General features: G+C 44.0%; 1 protein-coding gene across 2 annotated transcripts in view; it reads right to left on the bottom strand.

Annotated features, from left to right (window-relative positions):
• TMEM43 (transmembrane protein 43) overlaps positions 1–14391 on the bottom strand; it is a 37607-nt gene that overhangs the window by 4346 nt on the left and 18870 nt on the right. For both annotated transcript variants that reach the window (XM_068114264.2, XM_068114263.2), the window contains exons 6-11: positions 14126–14195; positions 12193–12263; positions 6525–6646; positions 6323–6382; positions 5944–6045; positions 5576–5693 (exon numbers count right to left, since the gene is read on the bottom strand). In XM_068114264.2, the coding sequence (XP_067970365.2) occupies positions 5576–5693; positions 5944–6045; positions 6323–6382; positions 6525–6646; positions 12193–12263; positions 14126–14195 (543 nt within the window). The remainder of the gene's footprint in view (positions 1–5575; positions 5694–5943; positions 6046–6322; positions 6383–6524; positions 6647–12192; positions 12264–14125; positions 14196–14391) is intronic.

The following is a 14391-nucleotide window of genomic DNA, read 5'->3' as shown; positions in this document are numbered from 1 at the left end:
GGTCTGGCACCGCGCTCTGCTCACCAAACTCTCCTCCTTTGGTATCCATGGAAATCTCCACGCATGGCTGGCGGACTTCCTCTCTAGTCGTCGTCAACGTGTGGCCCTGAATGGGTTTCTCTCATCTCCTCTTCCTGTTCAGGCTGGAGTTCCCCAAGGCAGTGTTCTGGGCCCCGTGCTTTTTCTGGTCTTCATCAATGATCTCTCTGACTCTCTCGAAAATCCTCTCTATCTCTTTGCTGATGACTCCACTCTCTGCCGCTCCATTCCTCTTCCCTCAGATCGGCAGTCTGCTGCCTCCTCACTCTCTGAAGACCTGGACAAAATCACAGACTGGTCAAACAAGTGGAACATGTCTTTCAATCCTGACAAATCTCACACTCTTACTATGTCTCTCCGAAAAGATCGACTGGACAACCCTCCCATCTACTTTCTCAACAATCCTCTCCAAGAAGTTCTGTCGCTCAAGATTTTGGGTCTCACTATCTGCCATGATCTTTCTTGGGAAAACCACATTTCCAAGCTGGCCTCCAAAGCCAGTCGCCGACTGGGCATCCTCCGTCGTGCGAAGTCCTTCCTCGGCACACCTGAGCTCCTCACCACATACAAGGCTTTCATCCGCAGCTCAATGGAATACTGTTCTCCCCTATGGGCCGGTGCTCCTGCCTCACACCTAGCTCGGCTTCACGCTGTTGAAACCAAAGCTTTCAGAATTATTGGAATCTCCCGCGATGAAGCTATCTCTGAGGGCCTTTCACTCACTCACCGCAGGCAGGTAGGTGGTCTTTCTGTCTTCTACCGACTCCTCTCCGGCCTTGCACCCCCAGCTCTCTCTGTGCTCTGTCCCCCAAATATTCCTACAGGTCGCACAAGATCTGCCAGCAACCCTCTGATGGTTAAACTGCCGAAATCTCGGCTCTCCGCTCACCTTCACTCTTTCATTCCTCTTTTCTCCCGCCTCTGGAACAAACTCCCTCACTCCCTTCAATCCCACTCCTCCCTCCAGGTCTTTAAAACAGCTGTTCACCACCATCTCTTATCTTCCCCCATCCAAAACCTTGATCTTTTCTACCCCCGCTAATTCACCCCAGATCCACCTTGTTTGAAATTCCAACTTCTTTCCTGGAAGTCCTGGCAGTGTCCATATGTTTTATACCTCTCCCACTGGCCCATTCCCACGCCCCCCCCCCCCCCAAAGCCCTCGCCCTCTCTCAGATCTCTCGATGTCTCCATGTCTCTCGGTCCCTGCTCTCAAATGTTGTGTTTGTGTCCTTCCCCCTCTCTCCCCATCTTGTCTACCGCTCCCTATGTTATATGTTTTATGTGTCGGTTTGTCTTTCTGTGTGATTAATGTTCGCTCTTTCACGAGCCTCGATATTGTATACAAAAAAAAAAAAAAAAAAAAAAAAAAAAAAAAAAATTGTACAGGAGGAGGCGCACCAATGGTGAAAATTTCCTGTTGTTCGGACGAACGGTTGCAGAAAAAAATCATATTTATTCTGTGCAGACAAACAAACAAACAAATGAAAAATCGGTCAGCGACCGAGGACTTGCCGGAATTTACTTTTTTATCGGCCATTTAGGACAAATATGGCGGCTGAACCACGTGACCAATGACGTCATCATTAACATATTTTATTCCCCATGGAGAGTTCTTTACAATGAGCCATGTCTCAATTTTTTCTATTCAGCACTTTCGGAGATATAGAGGTGCTAAGTTTTTCGATTTTTCTAAGACGGCGGCCGAACCACGTGACCGATGAGGTCATCATTTACATATTTTATTCCCCATGGAGAGTTCTTTACAATGAGCCATGTCTCAATTTCTTCTATTCAGCACTTTCGGAGATATCGAGGTGGTAAGTTTTTCGGTTTTTCCAAGATGGCGGCCAAACCACGTGACCGATGACGTCATCATTAACATATTTTATTCCCCATGGAGAGTTCTTTACAATGAGCCATGTCTCAATTTTTTATATTCAGCACTTTCGGAGATATAGAGGTGCAAATGTTTTGGTTTTTCCAAGATGGCGGCCGAACCACGTGACCGATGACGTCATTATTTTTTTCGCCACCAGTTTATGCCGTCATGTCGCTGAAAAAATTGCATCTTGATTGGATGAAGTTTTGTACTTGTCGAATTATCGAATTATGACGTCATAATGGAGGCCTTGGGCCAAGAGAGTTAAAAATTGGGCACAGTCCATTCCAGGGCAAGACAAATATGTGTGTAAAGTTTGGCGATTCTATGTGCAACGGTGTAGACGTAGTACTGCGAACAGACAGACAAACAGACAAACAGACAAACCAACCAACCAACATACTTGCCGGAATCTTTTCCGGCAAGTAATAAACGGTCTCAGGTGCAATACCCGCTCCTCTGGCGAGGGTAAAAAATAAGTCATAAGCTGCAGGAACAAATGACTTGCAAATGCAAGCAGAGCAGCTCTCAACTACGAACGATATGGGCCTAGAGACAGAGGATCGGGAGGACTGGAAGCTGAGAATCAATGCCATACAAGTTTGGCCTGAGCTGCCTTCAGGAGAAATGCAAGCAAAGCTGGAAACTTATCAGCGATGTAGACTAGACGGATTTCTGAGAAATGTAAATGTTAGGTGCATTTTTGGCTAAAAGTTGGGAACCTCACTTTTTAACATAAGTCAGGAGACGACGATAGTTCACGAGCGAGCGGTATTCAATGACAAAGGACGGACTATAACCGAAACAGGCCCCGACTGGGGGGTCGGGGGCCCACGTGGCAGGTGTCGGCCCCCGACATGCGGTGTACATGCCTATTTACAAAGGGCCCCAATGTGCTGCGTGCGCAGGCCTTTAAGAGCCAGCTGTACGTAATTGTGTGTGGTGCTGGCCTGCAAATGTCAAAACAAAGGTTACTGACCTTGAAATGAGATAGAAAATAATGTATAATCAGTTATGAGGTTAGTTAGCTACACAATACCGAAAATTCGGTTCAATTCCAACAACTTTGAAAATTTGACCTTTGTGACCTTCAAAGGTCAAAGATTCTGAAATTTGTTGGAAAACTTGTATTTCATGATGTATGTGATAATATAAGATCATGTATGACATTTCACCCTATCAGGAAGCGAACAATGTAATAAAACCATTAAAAATTCGACTTTTCTAAATTTCGTGACCTTGTGACCTTGACCTTGGGGCGAAAATGAAAAATCAAGCTCCGTGGGGCTAGACACATGACATTGGCCTAACCAAATACCCAAACCCCTGTCAGATTCCACCAACTCCCTCAGAGAAGATGTAGCTTGAACTCGATTACCCCCTAAAAAAGACATCTTTTTCGAGCGTGGTTCCGCCCAAAATGGGCGCAATACGCCCACTCGAGGCAGGACACAACTAGATCATGATATCAACCTCCCACCCAAGTTTCATCAAGATCGGATGATATCATCGGGTAGTTATGCTGCGGACAGACAGACAGACACACAAACAGAACCACACCCATGACGAATATAGTGGTCACTCTGTTTGATAACTTCACTTCACTTAACTTTGTTTGTTTGTTTAAAGCCCACAGAATCTTGTTTCTCAGTCTGAGTCCTTTCGGTGCTTTTTTGTAAACTCCAAGCAGGCTTTCATGTCTTTCACTGAGGAGAGGCTTCCGTCTGGCCACTCTGCCATAAAGCCCAGATCGGTGAAGTGTTGCAGTGATGGTTGTCCTTCTGGAAGTTTCCCCATCTCCACATAGGATCTCTGGAGCTCGGCCAGAGTGACCATCGGGTTCTTGGTCACCTCTCTTACCAAGGCCCTTCTCCCCCGATGGCTCAGTTTGGCCGGGCGGCCAGCTCTAGGAAGAGTCCTGGTTGTTCCAAACTTCTTCCATTTAAGAATTACTAGGGCGTGCCCGTACGTGGGTGCAAAAAAACATGCGTGCAAACAACAACAACAAAAAAAAACTTTGAAACGACGTGGCAGTAACGACCACAGAACCCCCCCCCCTCTATTTACATGAAATGGTTCGGTCCATTCGCAAAGCCAAAGCGAACGGCTTGCGAGTACGGTGACCATACCTTGGGAACCACTTGTCCGATTAATTTCAAACCTTGAAAAGGCACATCCTCGGGTCCCCAGCAATGTACCTGGCAAGTTTCAAGTATATCGGACCCGTGGTTGTCGAGAAACAGCGGTCACAGACAAACAAACAAACACACAGACACACACACAGAGATTACTGGAATTATAGATAGACTAGGGCGTGCCCGTACGTGGGTGCAAAAAAACATGCGTGCAAACAACAACAACAAAAAAAAACTTTGAAACCACGTGGCAGTAACGACCACAGAACCCCCCCCTCTATTTACATGAAATGGTTTGGTCCATTCGCAAAGCCAAAGCGAACGGCTTGCGAGTACGGTAGAACCCCCCCCTCTATTTACATGAAATGGTTTGGTCCATTCGCAAAGCCAAAGCGAACGGCTTGCGAGTACGGTGACCATACCTTGGGAACCACTTGTCCGATTAATTTCAAACCTTGAAAAGGCACATCCTCGGGTCCCCAGCAATATACCTGGCAAGTTTCAAGTATATCGGACCCGTGGTTGTCGAGAAACAGCGGTCACAGACAAACACACACACACACAGACACACACACACAGAGATTACTGGAATTATAGATAGATGGAGGCCACTGTGCTCTTGGGAACCTTCAATGCAACAGAAAAATTTTTGTAGGCTTCCCCAGATCTGTGCCTCGACACAATCCTGTCTCTGAGCTCTGCAGGCAGTTCCCTCGACCTCATGGCTTGGTTTTTGCTCTGATTTGCATTGTCAGCTGTGAGACCTTATATAGACAGGTGTGTGCCTTTCAAAATCATGTCCAATCAATTGAATTTACCACAGGTGGACTCCAATCAAGGTGTAGAAACATCTCAAAGATGATCAAAAGAAATGGGAGGCACCTGAGCTAAATTTCAAGTGTCACAGCAAAGGGTATGAATACTTATGTAAATGTGATATTTCAGTTTTTTCTTTTTAATAAATTTGCAAAACTTTCTAAAATCCTGTTTTCTCTTTGTCATTATGGGGTATTGAGTGCAGATTGATGAGGGAAAAAATGAATTTAAACGATTTCAGCATAAGGCTGCAACATAACAAAATGTGAAAAAAGTGAAGGGGTCTGAATACTTTCTGAATGCACTGTACATGTAGCTCTTTTACTTTAACTTTACAACTTTTACCCCAAAATGCACCTAGAAGCTTATACATGGCCTTTTTCCATAAATCCATCTCGTCTAATGGGCCTTTTGGACAGAACAGAATGGGATTTGACATGAGCGACTGAGTCACTCTCCAAGGGATCAATGTCGTGAGAGTAATGGATGTCAGAGTAAGACAGACCGACGGATGTCACTCCTCGTATAACATTTCCTTGAGAATTGAGGGATGGGACGAACAACCTCCACCCACTCTATCCCTTGCAAATCAAGGCTCTCTATTGTTAAAAAAAAATATCATGATGGCCATTTTTGTTTTTTAGTACAACAGGGACTAAACAAAATAATTTCTGCAACATGTTGAAGGTGTGGCCAAGCATACCTAATGACTGCAGAGGACGTGTCATTAAGCTGAGGCCCAGGTACATAAGGAGCCATCCAACACCTCGCATTGCCCAAGCATACATCACCACGTTCTTCCGTTCCTTATCCAGTATCACCTGTCCACAGGTAAGGCAAGTGCTCATGCAAAGAAGTCGGCCATGTGCTTCAATAACCCAAGCCAACATCCAACCATCGCGTCATTTTCGATCTTATTCTCAATCAAATACTTTGTTAACATTGAGCATGTCCTCCAACATGAGGTGCAATAAAATGCTGAGTGGCAATCAAGAGTTCAACAACCAATCCTCAAATCCCATTGTGGTAAAATGTCTCATTTCCAAATCAAAGACAATCGCAAGAGCGAACCTGTGCCGAGACCTTCCCACGAGACAGCAGAGTGAGCACATGTCCAGACTTCGTGCGGTAAGGCTGCAGCTCTGACTCGGCCTGCCGTGCAACCACCGACACCTAAACACAAATACGTTGATATTCAGGAAAAGGTCTTGACAACTATGATGTGTCATTTAACTCTGAAGAAACAAATCTCAAAATAACCCCTTTACCCTCATAACACAGACAATACAATCAATCTCCCACATAGGTGCACAATTTACTGAAATATTTTGAAACTAAACTCCAGTCTCGGGGTTGAGGGAATCTGAGGAAGAAACTTTGAACCATTTCTATATGATGTCAATTGCGGAAAGAGGTGTGCGAGTGTGAAACAAAAGCAACCATGGGACACCTGCTCCGCAGAGTTTCCACTTTTTCCAGCAAATGAGAAGGAGACGCGCAAATCCCCAACCTGGAAGCACAAGAGTTTGCTTTTGTGAACATCGGTGAGAAACGATGAGCTCCTGGGGTGAAAACTTTTGAGTCACGATTAGTGAGTTGGCAGAAATCAAGAAATGCTGGAAAGCAATAAAGAAACAAATAATGGCAAAAACCTGTGGATTGCGAGGATTGCTGCTGTGGTAGTGATACATATCGGTCACAATGATGCCATCGGTGACGGGCGGGACGCCATCAAATGTGAGCGGTTCGAACCAATCAATCTTCTCCAGCAGATCTGCAGGCAACAATCATCCAATCAACGAGAATTCCCGATAAATGTAGAAATGGTAACAGACTAGAGCGAAGTGGATGGCACACCATCGCAAATCAACACGCTTCCCACCAAGGGGCAAAGTTGAAAGATGGGAAAAAAAGTTCCACCAGGAATGACCCAATACCAAACATTGAGGAAATATTTTTTCCTGTTTTGATCCCTGTAACCCATCCCCTCCAGGGCATGAACCCAGAGGTCATATCCAAAAAAGATAGTTGTATATTTCATGCCTCCCTCAATGTTGATTCCATATCCAGTTTCATTTAAAATGTTTTAAAATGTGCCAGTAATTGCATTTTTTGGCATTTTTCCACCACAAGGGACGGGGCCAAAAGTGACACTGCTCTTGCACCTTCTTCCCAGGTGTTGATCGTAACTACCAACTTTGGTGAATTACTGCACAACCATTTAGGAGGAGAAAGTGTGACAGACAGATGGCGATAACGATATAAACAAGAAAAAGAGCAATCGGAGATTGCAAACCCTCGCCAGGATGTATTTTCAGTGGTTTTTAAGGCTTTTGTGTTAAAACTAATATGGTGGCCGAATCACGTGATCGATGACGTCAGCATTAATTTTTTTTCTCCACTAATTTATTCCTAGATTATGCTCAAGAAATTTCATCTTGATCGGATGACATTTTGTACTTGTCAAATTATGACATCATAATGGAGGCACCTATGACCGTCATTCACAGATGTTATTCCACATGGAGAGTTCCTTACAATGAGCCATGTCTCAATTTTTTCTATTCAGCGCTTTCGGAGATATAGAGGTGTGTATTACAATAAGCCATGTCTCAATATTTTCTATTCAGCGCTTTTGGATAGAGGTGCAATTTTTTTCCGGTTTTTCCAAGATGTCGGCCGAACCACGTGACCTATGACATCATACTTATCATTAAAAAATTAGACAGGTGGAGTTGCATCTATGGTGAAAATTACCTGTCAATCGGACCAACGGTTGCAGAGAAAATCATATTTATTCTGTGCAGACAAACGGACTCAAATGCAATACCCTCTCCTCAGGCGATGGTAACTAGAACAATGTGACTGTGTCACCAATATGCCTGTCCAACAACGGGTAGATGCCATCACTCTGCATATGTATGGGTAGGGGATCATGTTTGTGAAGTTTCGTGTTGATCGGATAAGGTTCGTTTTTCTATCCAAGATGGCTGCCAAACCACGTGACCTATGACATAAGGATTTTAAAACTATATGCAACAGTGCTGTTTGATGATATTTGTAAAATTTCACATCAATAGGGTGAGCGGTTTCAGATATATAATTATTTAATATTTCAATACAAACGGGTCATAGATCATGTGCATGCAATTTCAGATTTTTAGGATAAGGAATTAGATTAAAACATTTTTGGCTGGTATACCTCTTCACCTAGGATGTCATCATTATCATGCTTTTGTTCCCCATTGGGAGTACTTGGCAATGTACCAAGTTTCAATTTTTTCCAATCGACGGTTTCCGAGAAATAATTTTTTAATTATTTGCTTTTAATCCAAAATGGCTGCCATAACCACGTGACCTATGACGTCACAATTATCATAAAAAAACATTCTGAATGGGTGTCACTCCTACCCTGAAAGTTTCGGCTCAATTGGACATTTGGTTGCTGAGAAAAACGAGGTTTAGCCCGTACGGACGGACGGATGGACAACCCGAAAACATAATGACAAAGTCGCCGGATGCATAAAAAGTGGGGATAAAAACACGCTGTATATTCCAGCCAATCTACGCACTTTGCCAACACAAGGCCAAACAATTTAAAATGACTAGAAACACTTGCTCCCAGAGCTTTCAGAAAACAACTTGCACTGTACCATGTATACAGGCAAAAATCGTCTCGCCCCCCAGTGAGGGATTTCCCACCCCTCCCCCATTGTACCAATGACCTGACCCTGGGTGCCCCCAGCACGTATGCAAAATTTGGTGATGATTGGCAGGCCATTTCCTCCCCCCCCTCCCCCCATCATAAGAAGCACAAGCAACCTTATTATCCCACACGCACAAAATGAAAATCAGGGCTAAACAATTGGTTCACTTTGTCTGTGCTGTCTACAAACGTCAGTTTATGATCGAGGAACAACGTGATTTCAATTGAATGTTACATTGTGAACATGGGTCAGCTCAGTATTTTGGGACCGTCACTGGTACTGTGGGGGGAAATTAATTAATTGCGTACTTAAGCTTCATAAATAAATATATTGGTCAGCGATTTGTCTGAGAGCTTTGAACAAATGCGAAATCAGTGCAAATGACAATTCTCGCAGGGCAGGCCAGTGTGGAAATGGTAGCTAGAGGCAACCAAGCTGCATGTCTCCACTCCCTCTTAAAATCAAATCAACACGTCTGAATTAAAAGGAATAAGCTTCTTCCAATTATAACAAATAAATATACTCTTTATAGAACATATATATGATCATGATCTGCAAACAGTTATGTATTTAGATTCCAATGAAAACACAAGTTTTAAGAAATGTTTTGGAAGTTTGGAAAGAAAAGGGGCTTCTCAAAGTTGTTATCACTGAACGCTGGTCAAGGTCGGACCAGCCTCCATAACTTTGTCCACGCCTGGTGAGCCGATAATTTAAAAAGTTTCAAAGCATCCTTTGTTTGTTCAAAGACTCCTATTTCTTTTCAGGATTTTAAGTTTAACTACACATAATCCATATGATTCAACTTATATACAACAATATTCTCTACTTATTTAGGAATATGAGCAAGTGTATTGTTGTTCTGAATCTATATTGTAAGGTGTTAACATGTGCAACTGATTAAAACATTCTTTTCTCCCTTTGAGGATAGATAATGGCCTGGCAACTGAGTAGGAGTTCCCTGTTTGAATGAATGCTCTATTAATTAGATGCAAGTTTAAAAATGGGAAATGTATTGTTGCGGATCTCAGAGTACGGCGCTCCCCTTACCGAGGGGGGGTTAATCCCCTCGTCTATTAAGCTGGCCGTCTCCGGTCCTAGAAATTATGACGTCACTCCCGGTCGGTAGTAGCCAGGGTCATTTGTCAATGAAATCCCAAATACCTGTGTACTAAGACCGTCCGTGAGCGAGGAGACAATTTCCACCCGAGCCGCAGCGTTAATGGATACGCCGAGCGAAGCGAGCTGCGACTCGGGCCGTTAACAAAAGACTAACCCGATTCCGAGCGTTGGCCAAATTGTGCCACGTATATCAATGGAGAAATCACCAAAGCGATCGGATGAGAGGAACCAAAGTAAAGGAAGAACAAATAGAATTTATTAATTATGTACAAGAAACCCGAAGAGGAAATGAAAGAAGGGAATATACAAGAAGAAGAAGAAGCAGTGACACAGGGCAGCCTTAAACAGTCTTATATTATCACACGCCCAGGACAGTACAAACACACTTACACGAATGGGTGGTGGTGGTGGTGGGAAGGAAGAGAAGGGTCCAGGCAGCTGGTTCCAGGCTCCGGGTCCACCGCGAAGAATGGCAGGCAGCTTCGCGTGTCGTTGGCGCGCGACCGGACCTTATAATTATGCGGGGGACTGGGATGCCGCGTACATAATCTTTGTGCCAACTCTCTCTCTCTCGTCGCAGAGGGTACCCTCGCGCAGGTCGCTCAAACAACGTGACAATCAATCGAGCGCTTCCCACGCAGTTCGTTCACAATCAGCATCCCCCGGCACAGTCCGTAATCAATGGCCTTCCCTCGCGCATCTCCGTCAGAGGGCTTGGCGCTTGCGCTTTTATAACCCGCTTAGAAATCAAGCCGCGCTTCATCGAGCCACGCCTATTAACGAGCTCACCTCAGCCCTGGTTGGCTGGAGGGGGCTTCCCGGCCACGCCCTGGTGGTGAGTTGACGTGGCCACACCTCGTTCTTGCCGCCCCACCCCCTTCTCCTCCAAGCCTGACCTCGTGTTCAATGGCGGCTGAGCCAGGCAGCGAACGCTACTGGCAAGCCAAGGAACACAATTTGGAAGAAGGCTACGCCGCAATATGAATTGACAAGGGGGCCTGCTCTTATTTAATTAATACAAAGCAGATTCAACTATTGGGAACAGATCCTTACCTAGAAAACATACTAATGAGATAACTAAAGAAGAAGCCCATGGTGTCCTACGTGTTGCAATATGACCTAACTAGGGTGCGACCTTTGACCTTTACACCAAAAATGGGAGTATTTACAGGGGAATATTTATAAGGGAATATTACAGATATTTACAAAGTGGAGGGTTCTAAAAACCGCAACAGTATTATATTTTCTGTAACCCAAAACCTCTCCCAAGATGAAACGAATGGAAAAACCAGTTTGCCTTCAACTTTTCTTATCTCGTTCCCCCCTTCCTCTATCTCTTCCCCTCAGCCCAGCCCCATTCTCTTTTCCTTCACAAGTATAAGAAAGGATGTACTGCAGAAAGGATTCAGGATTTTGCTTCGAAATTATTGTGTGTGTGTGTGTGTGTGTGTGTGTGTGTGTGTGTGTGTGTGTGTGTGTGTGCTCTTTTTTGGAGTTGGATTCTTCCCAAGTGGTTTTTTTGAAGTCCTTTGATGTATATCTTTTTGTAACCTAAGCAAAGTCCTCCATGTTTCATTAAAAATCAGCAATTATCTTAAACAGTTTGTGGACATTAATCATTGAGTCTCCTATCTATCAATCAAGGCTAAATTAATTAGTTCCACAACAGTACCCAGAGTATCGCGGGAAGTGACGTTAGCGATGGCACTTCCCAAGCAAGCTCAGTGGCTGTGTTAAGTGTATATCTCGTCAGTATGTCCGTGTGTGTGTCAGCTCTATTACGAGCCTTAGCCCTTGCATAAAAATAAAAATAAACTACAAATAAATAAATAATGAGTCAGAAAACGAACCTGTAGTTTAGCAGTACTTTGGCTCTGAATTTGCCCCGATCACGCATGCGCAAAGGGGAGTGAGATAAAAAAAAAATTACTCTGCCTGTCTGGTAGTCAAAGAAAATGATAAATCATTCCCAACAAGGAACATGCTGTTTTTAAAGGACATTATAAAGGACAAACGACAGGCACGAATAACTAATGGCATGTGCTAAATAGGGTGGTGTAAAAGACGGTGCATCAATGGCAGTAAACATAAATATATATATATAATATATATTTCTACAGCCTTTAAAATATTTTTTATTTCAATTGAATTATATATTTGGATACTGCAGAACACAAAACGGGTTGGTGCTCGGAAATATAGATAGTGCTTGGAAACGCAATAAACAAAGAGTTTAAAAGACCCTTGCCATGTCCTTTTTGCAGCATAGCCCATGGGGCAAAGCCGTCTAGAACAGTGTTTTTCTGTCCGTATGCATGTATGTATGGATGTCCCTCACAAACATACACCAATCAGAGCTCAGGATCTGGTCAAATGACAGGTGTGATGTGATGTGATTACGTCTGTGATGTCATTACGGCATACGACGGCTGAAGCCTCACTGAAAGATACGAATCTCAGACAGGCAACCAAGACGCGGAGGAAGATGTACCGGGCGAGAGGAAGAAGCTTCCCACACGAACTGCAGGTGATGTTGCCATCTTGCTTTCCACAGCCATGATGCTTGGTGGGGGAAATGGGAGGGCAGAGGTGCAAAAGATACAGTGTAGAAACGTAATTACACACAACAGGTGGTAGAGAAGTTCTCATCTTGCTATAATTCATCAAATATCCATCCGTCTGTCTGTCTGTCTGTCTGTTCGAAGGTACCGCAAAAACGGCTGAACCGATCGCAACGATATTTTGTGTGGGTAATCCTAGGAACACCTGGAGTAAAATAGGCTATATTGTTTTTCCAAATTTTCGAAGTTTTCCAATTTTCCAGTTTTTCCAAACATGATGGAATAATATTTACCGATATGAACAGTGATGTGGCTTTTGTTGAAATTCTACGTACCAGGAGAGAGTAGAGACTCCTGATGAACTCTTCTGATATAAACGTGCGGCTCCGAAGTAACACGGCAGCGTGTGCAAAGCGACTGAAAAGCAGGTGTAGCGGCCGCTTCCGTGTTACAGATTCGGCGCGCACTTTCACACAAACGTGCGACTGAGAAAGACGTGCAGCGGCCGCTTCCGTTTTGCAGAATTCAATTTTTTTCAAAATGGGCGCCATGTACTGTTTAGATTTTGATGATTTGCGTGTGACATGATTTCACGTGACATGATTTAACTGATGTTTATATAAATAAATAAATAAAAAACACCTTTAGAGGCCATTTTTCCCCGCGAAGCGGGGGTTGGCCTTTTTCGGGCACCGTGGTTGTTGTTGTTTTTTTGGTCCCCTTTTTGAAGCAATGTTTTACGGCCGGATGCCCTTCCTGACGCCAAACCTTTTTGTCGCCTTTTACGACAAACAGGGAATTACCAGTGAACTGGTACTCAATTTGCCGACCTCGGAAGGATGACAGGCTGAGTCAACCCCCCTGGCGTTAATGTTTATATGAATCGTTTAAAATAAAAAAGCCTTCAATTTCTGATATTTTGACTTTTCATTTGGGCCTCCCAATTGAAGCCCGCCCATAGGGCAGGTACCGTTGCTAGTGTTTTAAATATCACAGAATGGAATTAAAGATGCAATTGAGATTGCCCACAAGTGCTTCAGAGTTAAAAAAAACAAAAAACAAAAACAAACAAACAAAAAAAAACTATTTTCTGTACACGTTTAATAAACTGGTTCCAAATGAAAAAACAAATGGATCACTGCATGGAAGCTCAGTCGTGTGCTCAAGACGATGTAATCGTGCAAAGGTACGTTAGTCATTGAGTTTGGCGAATAGAGAAATGCTGTAGCAGTCCCAAGCCCTGTGTGGCAACCTGCAGGGCTGGCATATCCAAAACATAAGTTCGATGCGATTATACCCGATATCTCAACATGCCGTCTTGGAAGTCCAACAACTGGTTGGAAAACTGGATGCCAGAAACGGTGCGATTTGAAGTTGGGAATGGTGGTTGCAGTGCAGTTAAAAGTGTCAGGGCCCAACCCCATCCTGACAGAGAATTCCTTCAGCCAGGGCCATGATGGCGGCAGAGCGTCCACATTTTGGAATCACAGCTGGAGTTCTGCCATAACAGCAACGCAAATGTTCCAATTAGTAATGGTTGGTGATGGGGGCAGTGGGAGAGGATGGTGATCAAGGAAGGGTCTGCAAGCTTGCCTCTTGGTAAAAGCAGCGATGTACACTGCAGAGTGCAGAGGACATGTTTTGTTTGTAAGCCGTCACTAAATCGGCAACTTGATTTTTCTGCGACAGATTAGCGGCAAACTTTTTACATTTTTCTTTTACCAGAATTTTTTTTACCGAGACAGCACCAAATTGGGATATCCAAACTTAATCTTTGTTCCCATACAAAAACAGCCGGTAGGTGAGGGAAAGACTGGTGGTAATGGTGGGTAATGCGTCATGTTGGAGCAAACTATGAGGCACCTGGGATTCTCGTGTCCAATCTCTCGGTCAAAGTTACGGCTGTTCACCACATCTGGACGCCATTCTGTGGCTGTTTGGAACATGGGGGAGGGTGAGGGGAGGCGGGGAGACAGGGAAAAAAAAAAAGAAGACCATGACATACTATGGATCAGTTCATTGGCATTCTCTGGCCTTGTTTTGACACCACACGTAAATGGTACGAAGTATGGTTATTGTCATTAAATTTCTCAACACCTGCCACTCCAACTGCAGGCCCATCGGCTGTT

The sequence above is a fragment of the Myxine glutinosa genome, chromosome 4, assembly GCF_964187855.1.
Source record: "Myxine glutinosa chromosome 4, kmMyxGlut1.1, whole genome shotgun sequence".
In the NCBI taxonomy this organism is placed as follows: Eukaryota; Metazoa; Chordata; class Myxini; order Myxiniformes; family Myxinidae; genus Myxine; species Myxine glutinosa.
This window is presented reverse-complemented; position numbering and strand designations above follow the sequence as displayed.